The following is a 25,107-nucleotide window of genomic DNA, read 5'->3' as shown; positions in this document are numbered from 1 at the left end:
CAAACAGGGTTGTTTCTCTTAATGCATCATCCCAGCCCGACGCTGGCAGCTCCAGTGGCTCCGGTGGCTCGCGGTGAGAAGTGATTGTTGTTCCCAATCCAGCCGGGAGACTCTGCGCGTCTCTCCGGAGGGAGCGGGAGCTGTCATGTTCATTAAATGCATGATTACAGCTATGATTAATAGCAGGGGCTACAGCCTAACTCCTTCTTTTTTTTCCCTGCTCCTAGGAAGGAATCCACAGCCAAGCAGTCCCGCGGTGTTTTCCGCAGCGTTTGGATCGACGTTTGGAATTCCAGATTTTGATGGAAAAGGGGGGAAAGGCAAAATTTATCCTTGTCAAACAATAAAAAAGCTTAAAACAAGCGGGTTGGATGCTGCACCCCTACACCAACTCTAAGTTTATTAGGAACTTTTCTTAACCTTAATCCTAAAACTCATCTCAAGCAGATCCAGGTCCATCTCTGGCATCCTGGGTTTTTTTTTTCCATAACCCCAAGACACAACTTGAGGCTCAAGGTCCTTCTCCTCCAGGGAAAGGTTGGCAGTGATTTACCTTGGCAGCCCAGGGACTGCACTCAGGAGCAACACTCGCTGCTTTCCAGCATTCCCACATGGGTATCAGGATGCTCCCATTCAATCCAACACTCCTGCTCAGATTCCCATCACCCAGGGGCTTGGGATGCAACAAACACACCCTGAAAACAATATTCTGAGTTAAAAACTGGCTGCAAATATCACAGTTAATTATCACCTGCTTAATTATTTAGGAAGGACTTTATTGCTCCAAGGCACAGTTCAAGGATCAGGACCTCATCTCGTGGAAAGGTCTGTTGGAGCATCTTATCTCATAATTTACTAGTTTTAAATGGTGGAAAAGCTGTAAAAAACTGAAAAAAAAAAGGGAGAAATCCAGAATTAGGGTGAGCCAAGACTAAGGAATAATGGGCAAGAGAGTGAGAACACTGTTAAAATGACGAGTATTGAGTATCAAGCCCATTGCTTCCCATCTACTTCCACAATCCCAAATCAAGGATAATTTATGGAAATCTTACACACAGAGGGAACAACCAGGGGTTTGTCCAAGCAGTGACAGGCAGGTGATCAGCTCTGCTCCAAACTGACCACAACAGGGTCATCCCATTTTTTGCTCATCAATCCCAAGGTTCTGGATTTGTTCAGTCCCTTATCCCTTTTGAGCTCAGTCCTTTGGCTCATTGAGTACAATTCCTTGGGTTTGGGATTCCTCAATGTCTTATTCCTTTTGAGCTCAATTCCATAGCCCCTTAAATCTCAGTGCCTGCTCTTTCGGATTACTCAATTCCTTATATCCTTGGTCCTTTTCGAGCTCAATGCCTAAGTTTTGCGGTTCCTCATTCCCTTGGCCCTTCCCCCTCAATTCCATGATTTTGGGATTGCTCAACCCTTTTATTCCTCAGTTGTCAATATCACCACACAAACTCTCTTCAGCCTGTTTCCACACGACCTGGAAAAGGCTTCCTTAAAGCACACTGGCTCCTTTAACAGTTTCCATTATCATCCCACCTCTCCCACTGCAGCCTCCTTCGGAAAGAGCCGAGCGATTCATTTTCCGAGTCTCTCCTTGGCTTTATTGCTGAACTGAAAGTTTTGAGGCTGCACTTGGGGAAATTTATTTCTTTAATTATTATTCATTTAAGTGGGTTCCGCGGATTTCGAGGATCAGCACTCGCAGCTGCTGGGGGTCATTTATTTCCCTCACTGGACAGCACAAGTCCTCATTCCGGAGAAGACAACGGAAAAAGAAGGGATGAGCTGCCTCTAAACAAGCAGAGATTTTCCCGTTTTCCTGCCTGACTGTCCCCGCATCCCATGAATGTCCCTCAGTCAGGTGGTCAAGAGTGTTTTATTAACAAAGCAGCTTCAGTTAATGAATCAGCTTCAATTAATGAAGCAGCTCCACGTTGGATGTTGTATGAGCAGATGTGGGCCAGGAGCAGGATCTGATCCCTGCAATTCCAGAGTTGAGGAATTGAGCTCATAAAGCAAAAGGGATTGAGCAATCCCAAATGCAAGGCATGAGATTTAAGGGGCCAAAGGATTGAGCTCCAGAGGGATAAAAGGATTGAACAATCCCAAAACCAAGGGAGAGAGCTCAAAAGGGGCCAAGGAATTGAGCTCAAAGGGGCTGAGGGATTGAACAATCCCAAAATCAAGGGATTGGCATCAAAGGGCCCAAGAGATCCCACAATCCCAAAGACAAGGCACTGAGACTGAGGGGGCCATGGAACTGATCTGAAAAAGGGTAAGGAACCGAGGAATCCCAAAAACAAGGGATTGAGTTTGAAAGGAGTAAGGGATTGTCTCATCAAACCCCAAAATTCATGGGACTGCAGTCCAGAGGGGTATGAGATTCAGTCATCCCTAAAAGCAGAGATTGAGCTAAAAAGGGGTAAGGGAAGGAGGAATCCCAAAACCAAGGGATTGAGTTTAAAGAAATTGAGGGACTGAGCTCAAAGACACAGAACAATTCTACAAACAAGGGACTGAGATTGAAGGGGCCAAGGGATCCCTCAATCCCAAAGACAAGAAAGGCATTGATATTGAACGTGCAAAGGAATTGAGCTCAAAAGGGGTAAGGGGTTGAAGAATCCCAAAACCATGGGATTGAGATTGAAAGAATTCCCCAATCCCAAAGAAAAAGCCTTGAGATTGAAGGGACCATGAAACTGAGCTCAAAAGGGGCCAAGGGATTGAGCAACCCCAGAGAGAAAGAACTAACCTGAAAAGAGGAAAGAACTGAGGAATCCCCAAGACAAAGGCTTGAGTAAAAAAGGGGCCATGGGATTGAGATCAAAAGGGACCAAGGGCTCCCATAATCCTAAAAAAAAAAGCACTGAGACTGAGGGAGCCAGGGAACTGAGATCAGAAGAGGCAAGGGACTGAGCAACCCCAAAACCAAGGGAATGACTTCCAAAGAGGATAAGGGATTTAATTCAAGATGGCTAAGGGACAGAGCAATCCCAAAACCAAGAGATTGAGATTGAAGTGTCTGAGGGATTAAGCAATCCCAAAATAAGGGACTGATCCTGAAGAACCCAAGGAATTGAGCTTAACAAGAGGCAAGAGACTGAGCAATACCAAACCCAAGGAATTCACTTCAAAGGGAGTGAGCACAAAGGGATCCTGGCACCAGCAAAACCAAAACCAGTGGAAATCTGAGGACAGCAACATTCCAAATTTCCCTGCTCTCACATTATGGTGCATTGGGCTGGTCTCTTCACCACCAAAGTCTTCCGTATCCCTCCAGTATGATCCCAACACACTCAAGGTGTGTTGAAGACAGAAGATAGGGCCATGATGGACAAACAAAAAGCTTGATGTTTCCATGGACATGGGGAAAACACAAAGCCTGGCACACCAGAGCAAATCCTCCCTAATTCCTCTTAAAATTAAAAGCAGAGACAGATGATGGGTGGTAGGAACATTCCAGTCCTGAATCCTTCCTTTCCTTCTGTAAAAAGGAGTGGCTCAGAGGAAGGAGCCTCATTCCCACAAGCACTGGGCCAATGGCAGTGCTGAGCATTTCATCATCCTTGAAAAAGTGGGAAACACATTTCCGTGACATTCAGCACTTCCAAAATTAGTTGGTAAACAGAGAGGCCAGAGAGCACTTTCTTCCAGCTCTGTGGAGATCTCTGAGCTCTCCCACAGCAGCCCAAATCATGTTCAGGAGCATCCATCACCTGTCCCCTGCCTGATGCAGTGGAGGAGGGAATCCAGAGATGCTCCAAGGACTGGAGCCCCTCTGCTCTGAAGCCAGGCTGGGAGAGCTGGGAATGTCCAGCCTGGAGCAGAGAAGGCTCTGGGGAGAACTTAGAGCCCCTTCCAGTGCCTAAAGGGGCCCTAGGAGAGCTGGAGAGGGGCTTGGGACAAGGGATGGAGTGCCAGGACACAGGGAATGGCTTCCCACTGCCAGAGGGCAGGGATAGATGGGATATTGGGAAGGAATTCTTCCCTGTGAAGGTGATGAGGCCCTGGCACAGGTCGCCCAGAGAAGCTGTGGTTGTCTCATCCCTGGAAGCATCCAAGGCCAGGTTGGATGTGGGGCTTGGATCAGCCTGGGATAGTGGAAGGTGTCCGTGCCCATGGCAGGGGCTTGGAATGAAATTGTCTTTAAGCTCCTTTCTGACCCAAACTATTCCATAATTCCATGACCTTCCATCTCCCCAGCTAATCACCTTTGCAGCAGAGAAGGGAAACCGAGGTAGAAGGGGATGCTACACAGCAGGATGGAGACAGGAAGTGCATCCGGATGCATGCAGGGAAATTCCCCCCAGTTCTGGAAGGCTGAACTCAACCATGTTTTAATTAATAATTTGTTTCTCTGGGATCAGAGCCACCATCACAATATGTGGGAGATGCCTCAGCTCAGGAGGACTTAAAACTCCTCTTAAGCCTCCACCTTTGGGAGCTCAACAATCCCGGGTATCTCCAAGGCTCTGGAATCTACAGTCACGGAGACAATTCGAAAACCCCAATAAATAAAATCACATTGTTCAAGGGGCCAGTTGTCACCTCTGGAGTCCCCAGAGCCACCAGCCTTTCTCCAAACAAGAGCTAAAACCTCAGCATGAAGAAATCATGCAGGTGAGGATTTGCCCATGGAAAAATAGCCTGGACACTTGGAAAACCCTGCTGGAGCCAGCCCCAGCTCACAGAGTGAAATTCCTTTCTTGGCAGCAGCAGCGGCTCGTGCAGAGATTGGGGTCAGGGCTGGTTTCCGGACAATGTCAAACCTTAATTTGCTTTCTGCTGTTTTCAATCTTGTATTTCCCCTTCTGTATTTCTTTGTGAAACTCTACATTGCCCAGGACCTTTTGCTTCTCTCCCTGATTTCATGGAAATTCCTCAAGAGTCTGGAAAATGCCTTAGCAGCTGGAGAAAGAAATGAAGGAAAGGTTCCTTGTGAGTGGAGAAACCTAATTATTCTGCTTGTTTAATTAATGCTTTCCACACCATCCCACTGCCGATTTTCCAAGACTTCTGCAAAGTGAAAAAATACGTGGGTGCTGAAATACCAGTTATCCCAAAGGGAAGGAGCCTTTCCATATGTGATTCCACATCTTTGTCTTGCACAGGGATGAGCAGAGAGTGTTTAAGCTCTGGGTTTTTTTCTCCATCCTTGCCCGAGCAATGAATTATGCCACATGCAAGGTCCCTATCCAGCTGGAAAGGCGAAAAAAAAAAAATTTAAAAAAAAAATATTTCTGTATTTTATTTGCAGTTTTTCTGAGATAAGTGTGGAATGCACAGGAATCCTCTGGGAGCAGAGCCACACATGAGATGAGAGCAAAGAGCAAAGTTCTCAGCAGCTGCACAGGCCATGGTGATGCTGTGATTGCTCCAGGGAGGTTTTTTATGTGGAAACCACCTCCAAAAATTTTTCCTGGGATTGCAGTGATACTTTCCTTGTCCCCAAGCCATGTGCCCTCCTTGTCTCTCCAGCACTAACAAAAAACCCACTAACAAAACCCATTCCACAAGAGCCACTGAAAACTGCTCTTCCCATTGCTCCTGGTAGCCTCAGGATTGATCCCAATACAGTACAGGGATGCAGGAAGTGCATCCCCAGGATCAAATCTTAACTCATCACCAGCATCCATCAATAAATCGCTTGGGAATGCTACGATGGTGCGGATGGATCAGCCCCAGTGCCCGGCATCAGATTTTGTACTGTAGAGATAAAACCCCAACCCTATAAATCCAGGGAAAGAGCAGAATTATAACCCACTGGAAGTAAACTCCAAGCTATTAAACTGTCAGGAGCATTTCCTATCTCTCCACTGTTCCAAACACACGGTGCCTGACACTGAGAGGGAAAGGAAAAGCCGTTTTTTTCCATCTTTTAAATAAACTTTGTCAAGTGTTGAAAACACAGAGCGTTGAGCAAACGTTCGCAGCCGATGAGAACACACAAATCTTCCGCCCTGCCAGGCCCAGTTATCCTAAGGCAAGAGGAATCTGTGGAATCCATCCTTGGGAAGGAGGATGAATTATGGGGAGAGATGAAAGATGACATGAAAATACTGATCCACAGCAGTTCCTCGGGTTTTGTGGTTACAAAGCCAACGTGTGCTGTGTGGCAGGGGAAAAGAGGCAACAGTAAAATAAGGAACACCTTCAAAATAATAATTAGATGGGATTGTATTTTATAGGGAATAACCCTGGAAGGGATCTTCCCTGCCTAAGTGGGACTAATTAAACCCAATTTTCTGAATGAGACCTAACTAGAAGACATGGTTTCAGTGAGAAAGGAAAAATGGGGGCATCACATCTCTTCTACACCTTGTCACCCCAAATCCCCTCAGAAACCCCCCACAAGCAATTCCAAGGCCTGGATCTGCAGAAATCCTCCCGTGATACCTTTGGCTTCATCCCTTTTCCAGAAATTTGCCTCTAAGTTGGTGTTTCTCCGCTTGGTCCCAATCCAGTGATGGATATTCACGGACAGGGCAAATCCATCAGCCTTTGCTGAGTTGTCCAAATGAGACTTTGCTCATTTGTCTATTTCCAGACAAATTTAGTCTTCCTTGCACTTGGATAAATAAAAAAATTCACCTTCTTGCTGGGAGGCAGGACCTCTTCCACCCATGTCCTCCCCAAAAAGAAGTTAATTAAGCCTGTTCTTAAAAAAAAAAATCTTTAAAATAATGGGAGATTTTAGAGCCAAATGAGTCCAGCATTTCAACATCCTTGTCCTTGGAAAGCTCTCCCTCCAGTTTAAGCCCCTTGGTTTTTGGCTGCTCCACCTGGCCATGGAGAGACATTCTTCCTTTGCTTGGCAGCTCCGCATTTTCCACTTTTCCAGTCCTTCCAGACATCACTTCTCCCCAGGACTCTTCCTAGTGGTCCAACTCTGTCCTGAAATCCATCCCCTGCTCCATCCAATAACATCCCTGTCCGTGTCCTGGGTTTCAGCCCCTTTCTTCCATTCCTGCAGGATACTTTCTGCCTTTGGTGACATCTTCAATGCCCAAAGATAGTGCTTGAGGCATTGAAGCACTCTCAAGCTGGTTTTGTGCAGCTGATTATCCTGATCCAGAGACTGGAAAATCCTAGTACCAGTAGCAAAGCTCTTGGAAAAATCTGGAATTTTTTGTGAGTCTCCAAACTCTGGTCCACCTTCCCCAGTTTAACTATTCCCAAAAATTCTCAATAAACAGTTAGGGTGCAAAAATATTTGAGACCAAGAAGAAATTTTGAAAATACTTCAAACACAGTTAAAATCTGCTCTTTTTTAAGAGTCACACTTGAGGTGTCAAACACAGGAGGAGCTGAAACACAAATTTAATCAAAGCCACAATGCAAAGCTGGGAATTCATCAAAATCGGGCATCATTCCACAGTTATCTGCAGAATGATCTTTCCAAATTTTTAGGTCCATATTGAATGTAATTTGATGAGCATCTCAAGCACATTCAACCTTGTGGTGCTGTTTGAAATTATCCAAGACTGTGCCCATGAAAACCAAGTTTAACCTTGAGGTGTCAAACACAGGAGGAGCTGAAACACAAATTTAATCAAAGCCACAATGCAAAGCTGGGAATTCATCAAAATCGGGCATCATTCCACAGTTATCTGCAGAATGATCTTTCCAAATTTTTAGGTCCATATTGAATGTAATTTGATGAGCATCTCAAGCACATTCAACCTTGTGGTGCTGGTTTGAAGTTATCCAAGACTTTGCCCATGAAAACCAAGTTTAATGGTGTGTCTCCACAAGCTTGAATTAAGTCTGACTTAAGAAAACCTCAATTCTCCTGAACTTTTAATTTCCCCAACACTATTTCCCCTTCAGAGCTACTATAAAGCAAGAACAGCACTTGGCACCATGGGATGTCCACCACCTTCACGTCTGGAATTCTGTGAGGCTGGAGGATGAGTCACAACCCACAGGCTGGGAATAAACAACTAAAAACTGAACTCAGTGGATTTTGGACATGAACTGGGACAAATTCCCGCTCACCTGCTCTAATGGGAGTTTTGGTGCTCAGGTCCCTGGCCCGGACAGGGCTGCTGGAAGTTTTGGAGAGTTTGTTGGCCGACACCCGGTACATGACGCCGCCGATGCAGCGGAAGCCTTTGTTCCTCCAGTGCTGCTGGACGAGCTGGGATTTGCCACCTTGGAGTGAGGGTCGGGTTTGGTTTAACAATGGGGATCTGCAGGAAAAATAAAGTCAAGGTCAGTCCAAATTTGGGAAAATGTCACAAGGAGGTGTTGCTTCATGAGCAAACCATGGGATCGGAGACTCACGGAATGCTTTGGGTTCAAAGGGACCTTCAAGATCATCTAATTCCAACCCCATTTCCAAGGGCAAGGACAGCTCCCACTAGAATGGAGGAGATGTATGGAAGAAGGAGGGATGTTCTTGCTGTTGACAGAGGAAAAGCTCTGATTCCTCATGACTGACACAAAGAAAATTAACTTCAGGGACTCTCCCCCAACTTCTCCCACCCTTGCTTGCATCTCCAGCCCCAGCAGAAACAAGGAAATGTGGATGCAATCCCATGAGAGAATCAGCAAGGTGGGACCTTCACTGAGCTTAGCCAAGTTTTATGGAGCTCTACAAGCTTTGACATCCCTGGAAGCACATCAAAGACAGGTGGGATGGGACTCTGAGCAACCTGATCCACTGGGTGGCATCCCTGTCTTTAAGGTCCATTCCAACCCAAAACATTCCATGTATTTTTGGTATCGTTATTCCTATTATGAATCAGATACACAACTTTAGTATTTTTATTCTGCCCCCAAATCTGGTTCTTGGAAGGATTTTCCTCAATCCCTGCATGGGACAAATTACCCAAGAGCATTTCTATCCCCCCCCTGCCACCTGGAGCTGATGCTGGATCTCAGCAGGGTCTAGTGGGTGGGGCTGGGGACCCGTTCCCACCTCCTCATCTCTCCCTAAATTCACAAAGCCGGTATTGAGGCAGTGGGATGGAGATGGATCAGGAATCACGATCCAGTTACTGCTGCCCATAACATTATTCTGAAGGACCCAGTAAGTCCCAAAGTGACACCTGAAGGATAAATATCACAGAATCCCAAAATCTTTTAGGTCTGAAAAGACCTTCAAGGCCATGAAGTCCAACCTGTGACTGATCATCACTTTGTCAATTAGACCAGAGCACTGAGTGTCATATCCAAGCATTCCTTGAGCACCTGTAGGTATGGGGACTACATTCCACTCTATGGACAGCTCATCCCAATGTTTAACAACCCTTTCCATGAAGAAATTCCTTCTGATGTCCAACCAGAACCTCCTCTGGCACAGCTTGAGGCCATTTCCTCTCATCCTGTTGCTGGTTGACAGGGAAAAGAGGCCAACCCCCACCATGCCACATGTTCCAGAGAGACTCCACTGTCACCCAAAATCCTGCCCACTCCAGGACCTGATACCTCCTGCACCATCCCACCTCCCTCCCAACCCACAACGCAGCCTCCCAGCTCATTCCTATCCATCCCCCATTATCCAAACAGAGCCACTGCAGCCAAATCAAATCTCCTCCAATATCAGTCGCCTTCCTCATTTAGCGCTAATCCAAACAGTAATTTGTTTATGCAAATTAGAGCTCTAATTTTGTATTAGCCCAAACTATGCTCATAATGCTATTAGCAGAACGTATATAAACCGCGCATTACCGGAGAATATCCGTAAATTAAGATCCCGCTATCCTATCAGCGGAATGCAAACCCCGATGAGCATTTCCTTTAAATGAACATGTGCTCCAAAGAAAAAGAGAGCTGGAAAATGGAATAGTTACATTTCCTAATGCTGAGCGTGACAGCCTATTCATTCTGGAGGGCTGTTGCCACTGGCTACCGAGCTCGGAAAATTTGCTGCCTGGTTTTTGTGGAAGGGGATGGGAACTCAATAAATTCCTCATTTCAGTTCCCCCAGGGTTTCCTCCTCAAGGAACTGCTCCAGAGAGGAGCACCAAGTCTCAGTGATTTGCAAAGGAGTCACGGCAGTGGCATTGGTGGGTGAAGGTGGCAGTGGCATGAGGGACACTTGGGTCACTCATGGATCACCCAGCACATCCCAGAAAACTCCAGCAAGGCCAAGGATGCATCCAGCATTGGCTGCAGGACCCGAAGAAAGGTCTTGTGGCCATATCAGGGGCAATAAAAATAATATCAAATATCCAACAGCTGAGAGGGTGACGGAGATGATTCTCCCCCTCTACTCTGCTTTTCTGAGATCCCATTTGGAGTTCTGTGTCCAGCTCTGGGGTCCCAGCAAAAGGATGTGGACCTGTTGGAGCTATTTCAGAGGAGACCCTCTGCTCTGGAGCCAGGCTGGGAGAGCTGGGGGTGTTCAACCTGGAGAAGGGAAGGATCCAGGGAGACCTTGCTGTGCCTAAAGGGACTCCAGGAGAGCTGGAGAGAGACTGTGGAAAAGAGATAGAGTGACAAGACATAGGGAATGGCTTCCCACTGCCAGAGGGCAGAATTAGGTAAGATACTGGGAAAGAATTCTTCCCAGGGAGGTTGGTGAGGTGCTGGAATGGAGTTCCCGGAGAAGCTGCAGCTGCCCCATCCCTGGAAGTGTCCAAGGACAAGTTGGACAGGGCTTGGAGCAACCTGGGATAGTGGAAGGTGTCCCTCCCCATGGCTTCCATGGAACTGGATGAGCTTTAGCCTTCCAATCCAACCCGTTCCAGGATTCTAATGAAGGTATTGCAAAACGACACCATGGTTGTGACAAGACCCATCCCAGCTCCATCCATCTCCTCTTCCTCCCACAGACACATCCCTGGGAGGACCCCAGGATGCTCCATTCCTCCACTCACAGGGGCTGTAGTGCCAGTGGGTTTGGGGTTTCTTTTTCCCAGCTGAATCAGTCCCTTTAAGGACTTCTGTAATTCCATATATATTCCCTATATGTTATCTCTGGGTAATACATAGAGATACCCACACACATCTATTTCCATATAGACACACACATAATTGAATATATATATACCCTGAGTGTATGTATTGAAATACAAGATCTATATGGTATATAGAATAACAAATATTGATACTTTCATACATAAATCTATATATTATCACCTGTATTCTCTGGGCCTCCTGTATCCATCAATTATCTCTAGATATTATTAAATATATGCACTGAATGCATATATTGAATTATATATGTTCAATAACATCTAGATATGTTCAATATATATATTTATTATTACTTAGAGATAATTTATATGAGGTCCAGATACTATTTTTATTCTTAGCACTTTATATTACTTATATATTATTGAATATATAGAACATATATTTAATTACATATATTCACTAATATATAGGTAATACATATAATATATAGATATTGTTTTCTATATATTACATATTTCATATTTTCCTTAAGTCTAGTAGAGGGGAGGGAAGAAGTCAGGGGTTCATCCAACATTCCCCACTCTGGTTTGTCGGGAAAGGTTGGAATGTGGCACAGCTGTGGAAGCAATCAGGGCATGGATATACAGACATACAGATCTACAGATGATAGATGATAGATAGATAGATAGATAGATAGATAGATACATACATACATACATACATACACTATATATAGACAAAGATATAGATAGATATAGATATAGATATATAGTATATGCAGACATATATATACATATAGGATAAACATATTTAAATAGATATTTTATGTATTTAAATAGATATTGTATCTATATAATTATATCTATATATTATATGTAGATATATTCATATGTATTAAAAATATTCTCTATCTGTAGAGATCCATTCAATATCTATTGAATATAAATTCACAAGTATGCCCTAATACATTATATTATCACATAGACACACATACATGAGATAATACATTAAGTGAAACCTGTTTTGGCTGTAATGTTAATAAAACCCAACACATCCCAAATCCTGCACAGCCCCAAGGGCTGCTCACACCACTTAAGCCTGACTCACTGGTTTAAGTACCAGTTTAAGACCCAATTGGTTGAATCCCCCAAGATCCTCAGGATATTCATTTTCCTGCCTTCCTGCTCTCAGATCACCTCTCTCTTCTTTAGAATTCCTTAGGGATGGCCAAGCTCCAAACTGAGGGAGCCTCCAAATGCAGGCGTGGTATCAGAACATCCCCATTGAGGCAGGGAGTTGGAACACGATGATTTTTAAGGTTTCTTCCAATTCATTCCACCAATCTATGATTTTTCCAAAGGTTTTGACAAACAACATCAAAACTCATCTCATTCCCCAAAGGGAGTGGGGCAGAACCTCCTCTAATTTAGAGCTTTTGTATTTTTGAGGGAGACAAGTGACCTCTGGGTGGTCTCCAAGCAAAGCTTCAGCAGAACATCTGCTCAGGCTGCCAAAGCCCCAAGGGCCACCGGACTGAAGCCATGGAATCATCACAGAATTATCTGGGTTGAAAGGCATTTTTAAAATCAACAAGTTCCAATCCACCCCCATGGGCAGGACCACCTTGCAGGAGAACAGGTCACTCCAGGCTCCATTCAACCTGGCCTTGAACACTTCCAGGGATGGGGAGTCCCAGCCAGGAGCTCAGTTTGAGGCTTGTCTACCTCCATTTCCAACTTCTGGGCGGTGCAAATGTCCCAGCAGTAATGCCCCCTCATCCTTTTTTATATATAAAGTAATATTTATTAGAATATTTATTGTATTTATTATTTATTATATTAGGCAGGATATTTATTATATTATAGGAGCCTTAAGAGTTTTAAAATTTAAGGGAAATTATGTTTTTATGGAAAAACTGTGCCCACACAGAAGAGCAGGGAGGGAACTCAACTTCCCAACCTTCACTTGCAGGAACTATTACTTCCCTCTGAATCCAAGCTGTTGCTCCCAAGTGCTTGTGTGGCCCCAACACAGCCAGCTGTGTGTGTGTCCCCCTCCCTCTTAGTGACATCCAAGCTGGTGGTGGCAGGGAAAAGCCACCAGTGAGGGCACGGAGCCGAACGCCCATCGCTTTTCATCGGTGGCGGGATGCCAGCCCTCCGTGGAATTGTTACCCTAATGGAAAGGACGGCCTTTGGAAATGAACTGTATTGACAAAAGAGGATAAAATTAACGAGATAATAGCTGGGCCAAGGACCTGAAGAATACACTGGGCCCCTCGACACGAGGGCCTTGTAATTCCCTTTCTGCCACGCATCCCGCGGATCTGAAGAGTCCTCCCGTCCGTCCACAAGGCCCCGCTCCGGCAGGAAATTTCATTAACGCTGGAAAATAGGAAAGGTATTAAGCGTGGATAATGAAGGCTAGAGTGTGAACAGTGCCTTAAGATAGTCTTCTTTCTAGCCTTTGTAATGGGAGGCATGAACTTTCCCTTCAAATCCATTTCTAATCCATTTGAAATACTACAGCAAATTATCTCCCCTTCAGCCCAAGAGCGGCTGGCCAATTTACTCCGAATAGAAGTGACAATGCTCCGGAATTTATCGCCATAACCTTGACTACACAAGGTTGAGGGTTGTCTTTCCCCCACCCCCAGGGTGGACAGCGGAAGAAAAATTTTTAATGAAGGGGGGGTGGAGGAACGACATAAAAATGTTAAAAAATGGCAGCGTAGCTGGCGCAGGTTCGACGTCGACTATGGGGAAAATCAGAGCTTGATGCTAAAAATGTTACAAAGGGAGGTCCCAAGCTGATAAAACACTTAATGCCTGATGGGATGGGGCTTGGAGCAACCTGGACTAGTGGAAGGGGTTTGGATAAGATGATCTCTAAGGTCCCTTCCAACCCAAAACATTCCATGATTCTGTAGGATGAGGTTTGGGATTTTCCACTGCATTTCTTGAAGCAACAGCAACTTCACTTCACTCAGAACATTTTGTGCTGCTGCTTAGCAGGTGCTTGTGCTGACCAAGTCTGATTTCCCAGGATCAAACATCACCCTGCTGTGTCCTTCAGAGAATTCCAGAGGCATTTAGGTGGGAAAAGCTCTCCAAGATCATCCAGCCCAACCATTCCCCCAGCACAGCCAAGGCCACCGCTAAGCCACATTTCAAAGTGCCACATCCACACAGAAGTTAAATTCCTACAGGGATGGGGATTCCACCACTGCCTTGGGCAGCCTGCCCAACCTTTCCACGAAAAAAAGCTTCCCAGTATCCAAACTAAACCCTTCCTGGAACAACCTGAGGCTGTTTCCTCTTTTCTTGTCTCTTGTTCCCTGGAAACAGATCCTGAACCCCACCTGGATCTACCATCCTGTGAGGGAATTGCTGAGAGCCAGAAGGTCCCCCCTGAGCCTCCTTTTCTCCAGGCTGAGCCTCACCAGATCCCTCAGCACTTCCTGGTGCTCCAGACCTGCCTCCAGCTCCATTCCCTTCTCAGAATGGAGTTCCAAACCTGCTCAGAATGGAGTAAAACCATCAAAACTTCAGCCAGGAGCTAGCAAGTGATGCTGGGAAGATACATTCCCTCTTCAAATAACCTATATTTAAGATTATTATTTTATATATTAATCTACATAAAAAGGAAAAAAGCTCGGAGATTTCCAAACCAACATGGAAAACAAACGTTAAAAACAAGAATGAATTGCTCCAGTCTGCTCATATTTAAACACCCCCATCCCCTCATCAACACAAGACCAGATGATCCAAAAACCCCACCCAAACCCCTGCAAAAATTCCCCTGTACTTGAAATGTAATACTTTTAGAGTATTTGATGTCTCTAAGTTAAACACAACCCCACGAGCAGAGCAGGAACATCCCAGCGGCGTTTCCAGCCGGCTGAAACGGAGAGGATTTCCTGGCACTGGCGGCGATACAAGTGACTCTTAAAGAATGGTTTTCTTTTACTACTGGATTTCTTCTTTGGGCTTAGCTTATATTTTTTTTTTCAAAGTAATCCTTATATAGTCAGAAATCACATTTGCATGCTGGCATTTGAATCCCGAGGAAAGAGCGGATCATCACGGGGACAATGGTTATGGGAAGCAACAGGGAGAGAGGTGAGGAAGGAGGGAGCTCGTCTGCCACAAGCCTGGAAGGTGGCAATGGAAAATCCTCACTCAGAAGGTAAAAAAAAAACAAAAAAACACATTTTCCTCAGTCATTCAACATTCCTTAGCAAACAACACAGGATTTAGGGCTAGAAGTGTTCTTCAAACACACCAGGAATGCTCCAAGATGCCCCTTGGAAGCTTCTACATCTCTATCCTGACCCACCAGATCCCTGAAGACCCCAAATCTACAGCTAAAAGCAAGTAATTCCACTAAAATGTTTGATTTTTGGGATTTATATCAACATTGATGCTTTCTCCTTAAAATAATGAAGGTCAAACCTCAAATAAACACTTTCTAAATTAAGATTTAATTTGTTTAAAGAACCTGATTGGGATAATTCAAATAATTCAGTCCACTGTTGATGATATTTGAGGTTGGAAGAGTGATTGGAAATTAAAAAGAGAAAGAGATGTCTCTTTTCCCCATATACATCCATAAATACAGAGGATCCATTAGTTCTAAATACACAGTGACGGGCAAAAACGCATTAATTTACCCATAAACAATTCCCTCCTTTCAATAATTACTTCTAATTATGAAACAAACACTTAAAAAAACTCCCCTATTTTAATTTGGTTCAATTGAATCTGAATTTCCATTCAAATGCAGCTTAATGTTAATCTCAAGGAAAAAAATAATAATCCAGCCCAGATCTCATTTAGCATTTTCAAAACCTGGAAAAAATTATGAATTTCAATGAGCACCTATTAAGCTCCTTAATTACCTAAATAAAGACGTACCTTCCCAATAAATCCCCCTGACCTGGAAAGGAAAATAGTTGCAAATAAATTTAATGGTTATCAACCAATGAGAACAGAGATTTCTCCACAAAAAAAAAAAAACCCAAAAAATAAGAAACATGGCATTACACCTGCAATGAAGTGTTGTGGAGGAGATTTTCATGGTTTTCCCCAGTTTCCACATCCCATAGAAGGATGTCTCTTGCCAATCCTTACGTAGACTGGATAACTTTTCAAATAATTCCACCTGGAAAGACCCAGGTATGAACAAAATATACCGATCTCCTTGCAGTGGCTTCTCAAAGGGCTGCAAAATTTACAGGCAACTTTGGGCTAAACTGAGGGGGAACATTCCATAGAATCATGGGATGGTTTGGGTGGGAAGGGACTTTCAAGATCATCGACTACCACCCCCTGCCATGGGCAGGGACACCTTCCACTATCCCAGGTTGTTTCGAGCTCCATCCAACCTGGCCTTGGACACTTCCAGGGATGGGGCAGCCACAGCTTCTCCAGGAATTCCATCCCAGCCCACTCTCACTCCCACTCTCACAAGGAAGAATTTTTTCAAATATCCTACATATCCCTGGTCTCTGGCAATGGGAAGCCATTCCCTGTGTCCTGTCTCTCCATCCTTTGTCCAAAGTCCCTCTCCAGCTCTCTTGGAGTCTCTTCAGGCACAGGAAGGGGCTCTAAGCTCTCCCTGAATACTTCCCTTACCCAGGCCAGAGATTCCCAGTTCTCCCAGAGAATGGCTCCATCCCTTGGAGCATCTCTGTGGCCTCCTCTGAATTTGTTCCAGCAGTTCCCCATCCCTTTGCTGTTACACCCCAGAGCTGCAGGCGGCTCTGCAGCTGGGATCTCACTTGAGCAGCGTGGAGGGGCTGAAATTCCTCCTCTCCTGCTGCCCACACTGTGGGAAGAGCGCAGGACACAGGGAATTTTTGGGTTCCAGCACACACAGATGAGGCATATTCAATTTTGCATCCATCAACACCCCCAAATCCTTCTCAGGGCTGCTCTCAATCCATTCCCCATCCAGCCTGGGTCTTTCCTTGGGACTGTCCCATCCACTTGCAGGACCTTGGCCTTGGCCTTCCCAAGGTTTGCACTGGCCCAGCTTGTAATAGTCCCTCTGGATGCCATCTCTTCCCTCAAATGTCATTATTCTCTCCCACTGGATTTATTGCCATTTCCCTCTGAAAGTCATTCAGCCCCATGTTGCCATTCCCTTTCATCTCTTCACTGTGTCCATGAAAAGCCAGAGCTCTTCACGGCACTTGGCAGATCCTGCAGGGCTCATGATCCCACTTCAAGGCAGAGAAAGCCCTGAAATCCTGCCAAAATCTTCCAAAAAACACACAAGATCCAGTAACACCTCGAGGAGCTCAGAGTAGTGGGAGAGGAGAGCTCTTTTCCCTGCCTCTGTTTCCTAAATCCCTACTATTGTTTGTAACCCAATTCATTCCTGCAGGAGATGGAGAGCCTGGATACAAACCCAGCTCCATGTGCCAAGCACAAAAAACAGGGAAAGAATTTGACTTGTGACCAGCTGTGCTGAAGGTTTGGTTGTGGCCAGGTAAGGAGTGCAGGGATGGAACTGTCCTCAGAGAGCTGGGAATGTCCAGCCTGGGAAAGAGAAGGCTCCAGGGAGACCTCAGAGCCTCTTCCAGTGCCTAAAGGGGCTCCAGGAGAGCTGGAGAGGGACTTGGGACAAGAGATGGAGGGACACGGAATGGCTTCCCACCACCAGAGGGCAAGGAAAGATGGGATATTGGGAAGGAATTCTTGGCTGTGAGGGTGGGGAGGCCCTGGCACAGGTTGTCCAGAGAAGCTGTGGCTGTCTCATCCCTGGAAGTGTCCAAGGCCAGGTTGGACGGGGTTTGGAGCAACCTGGGATAGTGAAAGGTGTCCCTGCCTATGGCAGGAGGCTGGGACCTTCAAGATCCCTTCCAACCCAAACAATTCTTTAAGCCTGTGCTAGGGCATCACCACACTCACAGGGATGAACTTTTCCCCAGTATCCCATCTAATCCTGCCCTCCTTCCTCCATCACTGCCCTGTTCCAGTGCTTGACAACCCTTTCCATGAAGAAATTCCCTCTGATATCCAATCTAAACCTCCCTTGGCACAGCTTCAGGTCATTTCCTCTTGTCCTCCCCACTCCCTGACAGCCCAATTCCAAACCATCTCCTTGGTTTCCCTCCAGCCCTGGGCCTGATCCCACACACAGCAAGCCACAGGAGGATCCTCAGAAACAATTCCAACTTCTCCAGCAAAGTTTGCGCTATGAAAACACCTCCCTGGAGATGAGACAAAAGCCCCTCTGGAGAAGACAATTTCCCAGCATAAAGCTGTTTTCAAGGTAGGTCAAGTCTCAGCCCAAACCCCCCTGCCTAGGTCCCGTTAAACCGCTTAGGCTGAGCCAGAGAATGGAAATGCTGACGGTCCCTAATACTCAGCTTTCCATCCCGCTGCTCTAATGCTGGCGGCGGATCAGTGATTACACCGGGAAGACCGGGAACTATTGTCCCGTTAATTAGATTCCTTTTACCCCCATTAGCTCAGGCGATTGGACAAAGTTCATTAGGGTTTAACTCTGATTAGCTGAAATGGAGCTCGTGGCGCTCCACGCAGGTGTTGCTGGATTCAGTGGCTCCGTTTGGGAAGCTCCAGGACCTGTGTCCACGTGGATTAATCCTTAATCCCTCCCAGACAGTGTCCTACCACCCTCAGTGATGGGCTAAAACCAGAGGGAAAGCGAGAGCAGCTCCTAGACCTTCCCCTGTCCTGGCACAGAAGTGACATTCCTCCCTCTGCTCATCCCTGTAAATCCCATTTCAGAGCTCTGGATGTGCTCCAAGCACTGGAATATCCCAGGAAGGCTAATTGCCGAGGATCATTCCAATGCTGCGTCCATATCCCGGCCCAAACGGTTCCAACTCTGAATATTTATCACAATAATCACTCAGACACGGAGCCAAATCCCACTGGAGGCTTTCCCTCCTGCCTGCTTTCTAAAAATACCTGGGATAATTGCTTTTTCCAAAGATATTTTCCCTTTAAATGCTCCTTTCCTCACGCAGGAAACAGCAATAATACTACGAAGAGCCAGAACAGCTGATACATTTTAATTAAAGCAAATATCTCGGACAAGGAGCAGGATTCCATGGAAAAACAGGAGCTCAGCATGGAAGAGGTTAAGAAGTTCAGTGGCGTTGTGTTAAAGGGAATTATCTGCTGGGAAAACACCAGCTACTGGCTGCCTCTGGAAAACCCTGTGCCCACAGCTTGGACTGGGGATGGATACACATCCACAGATGATGCATTTTGAAAACTAAATTTAAATTTGATTCATTAATTAAAATTTAAATTTAGCTACAAAGTGTATAAATTTAGCTACAAAGTGTATAAATTATTTTTCCCCCCTAAAGAACTGGTTTTCCTGACATTATATTAAACTTAAGGAATAAATAAGAAATTCAGATGTTGACTCCAAGCTTATTTCTCCAAATTTTAAGCAGGTGCTTGTATATCTGTCTGGTGGTCTCCTTACCATTTATAAGCTGACCCATAAAATAACTAGAGCAGCGTTGTCAGCTCTGATTCCTTGGTGTGAATTCTCGGCATCCCTGTAATTCCATGATCCAGTAAATATTTTATATCAATGCTGTCTACACCTGGATAAGTGTATACATAACATATATGGAATCATGGAATCATTTAAGTTGGAAAAGATCATGAAGATCATGAATTCCAAGATGATGAAGTCCAACCTGTGACTGACCCCAAACTTGTCACCCAGCCCAGAGCACTGAGTGCCACATCCAGGCATTCCTTGAACACCTCCAGGGATGGCGACTCCCTGGGCAGCACATTCCAACTCTTTCTGTGAAGAAATTCCTCTTGATGTCCATCCTGAACCTCTCCTGGTGAAGTTTGTGGCCATTTCCTCTGGTCCTGTCCGTTGTTCCCTGGGAGCAGATTCTGACTCCTTGCTGGATCTACCTCCTCTCAGGGAGCTGAAGGTCCCCCCTGAGCCTCCTTTTCTCCAGGCTGAGCCCCTCCAGCTCCCTCAGCCACTCCTGGCACCCCAGATTCTTCCCAGCTCCATTCCCTCCCCTGAATACATTCCAGCCCTTCCATGTCTGCCTTGTGAGGAACCCAAACTCCCACCAGAACTGGAGGTGTCCCAGCATTACCAGAACAGGGCGATGGACACTGCCCTGGGCCTATGGACACAACATGGCTGCTACAAGGCAGGTGCCAGTGGCCTCCTTGCCCACCAGGACTCATGTTCAGCCACTGCCACCTCCAAGTCCCTTTCCATTCCTCCAGCCCTTTATCCATAAGACTGGAGCATTCCACGAGGTTGTGATCCAAGTGCTGGATCCAACACTTGGCTTTGTTGACCTTCACACCGCTGGACTCGGCCCATCAACCCAATTTCTATCCACATATGAAATAAATACTATATATATTTTATAAATGTAGATATGCATAATTAATAAATATGGATCTATAAAAATTTGGATCTGCTTCCAAGAGAAAGAGGGGGGGAAAAAAAAAAGGTCCAACACTTCTGAGAGCGTCAGTCCATCAGATACTCACCAGGAAGACACTTAAAGGAACTCAGCTCTGACTTGGAATATATGGAACGGATAAAAATGATTCAAAGGCCCCATCAAGGGGCAGGGGGTTGGTTCCGTGTCCTAATTGCATCGCCTACATTCCAAAGGATATCGCTCTATTATTAAAGGGTCGGGACCATTTTATGTGCTCACATCTCTTCAATTGGAATTTGGATCAATGGATACATTACAAGCTTTGCCTTTAAGAGCCTAATAAACAACAAGATGGAAAGGAAAATTTGCTGGAAGATGACGCTTTTAAAAATCCATTTCCAGGGGAGAAAACGGGACGTGGTGAAGTGGGGGTGCAACTGAACCAAAAAGCTGGAAATAAAGTTGAAAAGGTCAGGAGAAACCTGAGAAAAAAGGGAATTCTGCCCTTCTGCCCCATTCAGGTGAGATCCCACCTGGAATTCTGCATCCAGCTCTGGGGCTAACATCAGGAGGATGTGGAGCTGCTGGAGCAAGTCCAGAGGAAGCCACGGAGATGCTCCAATGGATGGAGCCCCTCTGCTCTGGAGCCAGGCTGGGAGAGCTGGGAATGTCCAGCCTGGAGAAAAGAAGGCTCCAGGGAGAGCTTAGAGCCCCTTCCAGCCTAAAGCAGCTCCAGTAGAGCTGGAGAGGGACTTGGACAAGGGATGGAATGCCAGGACACAGGGAATGGCTTCCCACTGCCAGAGGGCAGGGATAGATGGAATACTGGAAGAAATCCTTCCCTGTGAGGATGGTGAGACCCTGGCACAGGATGCCCAGAGAAGCCGTGGCTGCCCCCTGAAGTGTTCAGGGATGGGTTGGATGGGGCTTGGAGCAACCTGGGATAGTGGAAGGTGTCCCTGCCCATGGCTGGGGTTTGGAATGGGATGATAATCCCTTCCAACCCAAACTATTCCATGATTTTATAATGTGGATGCTTCCTCGAGAATGATAACAAGCTACATTTATAAAATAAATATAAATAAATAAAATAATTTATCAGAAAATAAAATAAATTTATCAATAAACACAATAATAATTAAAATAATAAATAAATTTGAACCCCTGGCAGCATTTGCACTTCCAAACAGCCCAGAAATGCTTTTAATCAGGGATTGTGGGGGAAAATTTGGGCAAGTGTTGGATTTTATAGGATTTTGATGGCTTCATCAAAATTTGGCATATTGCATTCAATGTGTGCCCAAAGACCAAACAAATTAATTCTTGCTCTCTCATTAAGTCCAAATTAGCCCTTCCCCTACCAGACTCGTACAGAGCTCTCTCCGTCTGCTGACACCAGACCCAGAGCAATTCCCAAACTCCCAAAAACCGCACAAAAATCTCCAGGCCAACCAAAAAAATGGGGAAAGCTTCCTAAATGAACCCAAAACTTGCCTACCAGCTTGTAGTACTGACCCAACCCTTCAGATGGTGGGCTGCAACTTCCAAGCGACTTCCTTGGCATCATCATCCCCCTCTTCCCATTTTTTCACTGAGAAGTGGATGGAAAAGGATTTTTATGATGCTCTAGGCCATCATTATGTGCTCTGGAACCCCTCTCACCAGCAGGGAGGTACCACCAGCACTTAAATTCACACTGAGAGTTTGATCCTCATGAAGCTGCTCAGCCTCCACCCCCATCCCAGGACTCCCAAATATCTCCATATGGAGCATCTCCACTCCAATATGTCCACAGAAAATCCTAAAATGTCACCTTCTGAACCAAAACTGGATCTAACACCTGACTGAAGGGAAAAAAGGAACAACCAACCAGATGTCCTTCTGAATTTATAAACAGTCAGCACCAGCACAAATAGATGAAGCAACAGCTGGAAGAGCCAGGAAAGTTTTTGGCATCTCATGGCACACAAAAACTGGAGGAACACTTTTCCTGGGACTCCTGAAGAGCAGAAGTTGTGAAGTTCACCATTATCCAGAGCATCAGGAAAAACATGCCCTCACAGTTTTTATCCTAAGCTGATTTCTCAGTTTTCACAGATGGGAAATAAAGGCAAAGCTTTCTCTGGGAAGAACAGCATGGACACCCACAAATGGGGATCTGTTGGGGATTCTCCAGGAGCTGGGAGTTGGCCACCTCACCACATGCCCTACAGAGATTTCCATCCACATCATTAGGAAATGCCTTTTCTCCCCCTATCCAACCCCAAATAATCATCCTAAAAATCCCTGTGACCACAGGACCATAAAAGACCCCACATCCCAGGTTGGGACTCCGGAGGGAAGAAATCAAATCCATGACTTTAGCATTCTGGATCCCTGTAATCAACTAAGCCACTAAAGACAATTAAACCCACTCTGGTGCTGTCCCAAAGATGGGCCATGAGCTGGGAATGGTGTGAATTGCTCTTCTCCCTGTCCCCAACAGAGCTGACTGCAATCCAACTGGACCCAAGACCGGCACCGATCCCATCCCACCGGCAGGGAGAGGACAGAAAGCAGAGCCTGGAGAAGAAGACAGTGAGATGGCTGTAATTTATACTCTCCTGCCTCTACTTTATGGCTTTCTTAATTCGGCTCCTGCTACTATTAATGTAGTTAATGTTGAGATTATATCTATTTTCTGGCGTCAGGCGGTGATTTATCCAAGCCATTTTTCCGGAGCCGGCTCCCACGCTGTTAAATCAAGCGACTGCCAATTAAGTGCTGACTGGGGAAGTGGATGCAATCTTAACAGAGATCTAACCACAAATTAATCCGGGCGTTCAAGTTCGCAAGGCCGAAGCGCTGAACCATGCCAAGCTGGGAAAACAGAAAACAAAAACAACCCCCAAAACAACGGGAAAAAATAAAATCCACCACTGACTTGGAGAAGAAAAGAAGGAAGTTGCCTTTCCCAGTGGGATGGTGCTCATCAGTCAAGCTTTGGGGGGGTCATTGCTTTCGGGGCCATCATCTGCTATGAAAACCAGGCAGCAGGAGGAGCATGGATTGGGAATTCAAGAGTGAATTTGGAAATATCTATTTGGCAGATTAAAGGTGGGAATGGAAGCTCTTTGATCCACCAGCAACTCCAGGTATCCCAGAGTTCATGAAAGATCAAGTTGTCTCCAGGTTTGTAGGAAGTCCAACCATCAGCCCAGGGTTAATTTTTGATGTGAAATAATAAAATCCAGGAATGGTTTGGGTTGAAAGAGAGCTTAAAGATCATCTCATTCCAACCCCTCTGCCATGGGGTTGGAATGAGATGAGTTGGTTGAGTGGAACCTTCCACTAGACCAGGTTGCACTAAGCCTCATCCAACCTGGCCCTGGACACTTCCAGGGATGGGACAGCCAAAGCTTCTCTGGAAAAATCTCAAATTCTTCTGGATGTCCCAGTGCCCCAAGACAAGGATGTGCCATGATCAACAACAGCAATGCCCAGAGGTTTTCAGGAGAGATCACAAAATGTTTGAAGCTAGAAAGAATCCTTGGAAATCTGGCCCAATGCCCTGCTCAGGCAGGGACATCCAGAACCAGTTGCATCCAGGTCTAGATGATCACTTCAAACTGCCAGAGGGAAGGATTAGTTGGGATATTGGGAAGGAATTCTTCCCAGGGAGGGTGGTGAGGTCCTGAAATGGAATTCCCAGAGAAGCTGTGGCTGCCCCACCCCTGGAAGTGTCCAAGGCCAGGTTGGACGGGGCTTGGAGCAACCTGGGATAATGGGAGGCATCTCTGCCCATGGCAGGGAGTGGAACTCAACGATCTTGGAAGTCTCTTCCCACCCAAACCTTTCTATGGCTTCCAAATATCTCAGGGGGGAAGATCTCACACCAAAGCTTGAGAGGTTCTAGGATTCCCTAGTATCCTAGGGAATACTAGGGGCAGTTCCCCAGTGGGACTGGCTAGGCTCCATCACCTTGGATACATCTGGATACCACCTCACATTTGCACATCCCTATGCCAGGTAGGCACCAAAATGCCCATGCAGCATCTCCATGGATGTCACCATCTGCAGGAGGACGGCATGACCACATTCGGGAGGTTCCCCTTTGGCAGGTGGCCACCAGGAGCCACAAAAATTACTCCAAACCTGTTGTCCTGCTCTCAGAAAGAGGCAAAAGAGCTCTGCTCCTCCCCAGCCTGCGACTCGACCATTAGAAATCCTTCCCTGCATCCGTGATTTGCCTCGGGAGCCATAAGGAAGAGCAATACATGACACTGAGAATGATTATTAATAATGGTGAGGAGTCATTGAGATAACAGCTCATGATAAGTGGGGAACGTTTTTATGGTCCTTGAATATTGAGCAGGATTTAAAAAATAATTAAAAATAAAAGAGTAGGAGAAATCCAACCTATACATAAAGGGCAGAATGGAAGTTCTGAAGATCACAGTGTTACAGCCACCCCAATGGCCAGGGATTAAATCAAAGGACAAGAATAAACAGGTAAAAGGCTGCAGTGTGCCCTGACAGGTGAAAAGGGACCTTTGGGGGGGACAGGAGCAATTCCTGCCAGCTGCAGAAATCCAATCTGAGGGAAACACCATCCAGAACTCCCATCATAAATATTCAATCAACGAGGACAAACAACTCTGCGTCTCCATCGCAATAAAAGGAACTTGTCCCTGAAGAAGAGGAGACTCCAGGAAGATCTCAGAGCCCTTCCAGTGCTTAAAGGGGCTCCAAGAGAGCTGAAGAGGGACTTTGGACAAGGAATGGAGTGACAGGACACAGGGAATTGCTTCCCACTGCCAGAGGGCAGGGTTAGA

At 45.8% G+C, this 25,107-nt stretch overlaps 1 protein-coding gene across 4 annotated transcripts in view; it reads right to left on the bottom strand.

Annotated features, from left to right (window-relative positions):
* Positions 1-25,107, bottom strand: part of ZC3H3 (zinc finger CCCH-type containing 3) — a 128,265-nt gene that overhangs the window by 34,890 nt on the left and 68,268 nt on the right. For all 4 annotated transcript variants that reach the window (XR_005952279.1, XR_005952280.1, XM_041399661.1 and 1 more), the window contains exon 5: positions 8,005-8,198. Coding sequence is in view for 2 of the 4 variants with exons in the window: in XM_041399661.1 (XP_041255595.1) it covers positions 8,005-8,198 (194 nt within the window). In the remaining 2 variants the exon portion in view is untranslated. The remainder of the gene's footprint in view (positions 1-8,004; positions 8,199-25,107) is intronic.

The sequence above is a fragment of the Onychostruthus taczanowskii genome, unplaced genomic scaffold, assembly GCF_017590055.1.
Source record: "Onychostruthus taczanowskii isolate IOZ18803 unplaced genomic scaffold, ASM1759005v1 scaffold169, whole genome shotgun sequence".
NCBI classification, from domain to species: domain Eukaryota; kingdom Metazoa; phylum Chordata; class Aves; order Passeriformes; family Passeridae; genus Onychostruthus; species Onychostruthus taczanowskii.
Note: the sequence above shows the minus strand (reverse complement) of the source record. Positions and strands in the feature narration are given on the sequence as shown.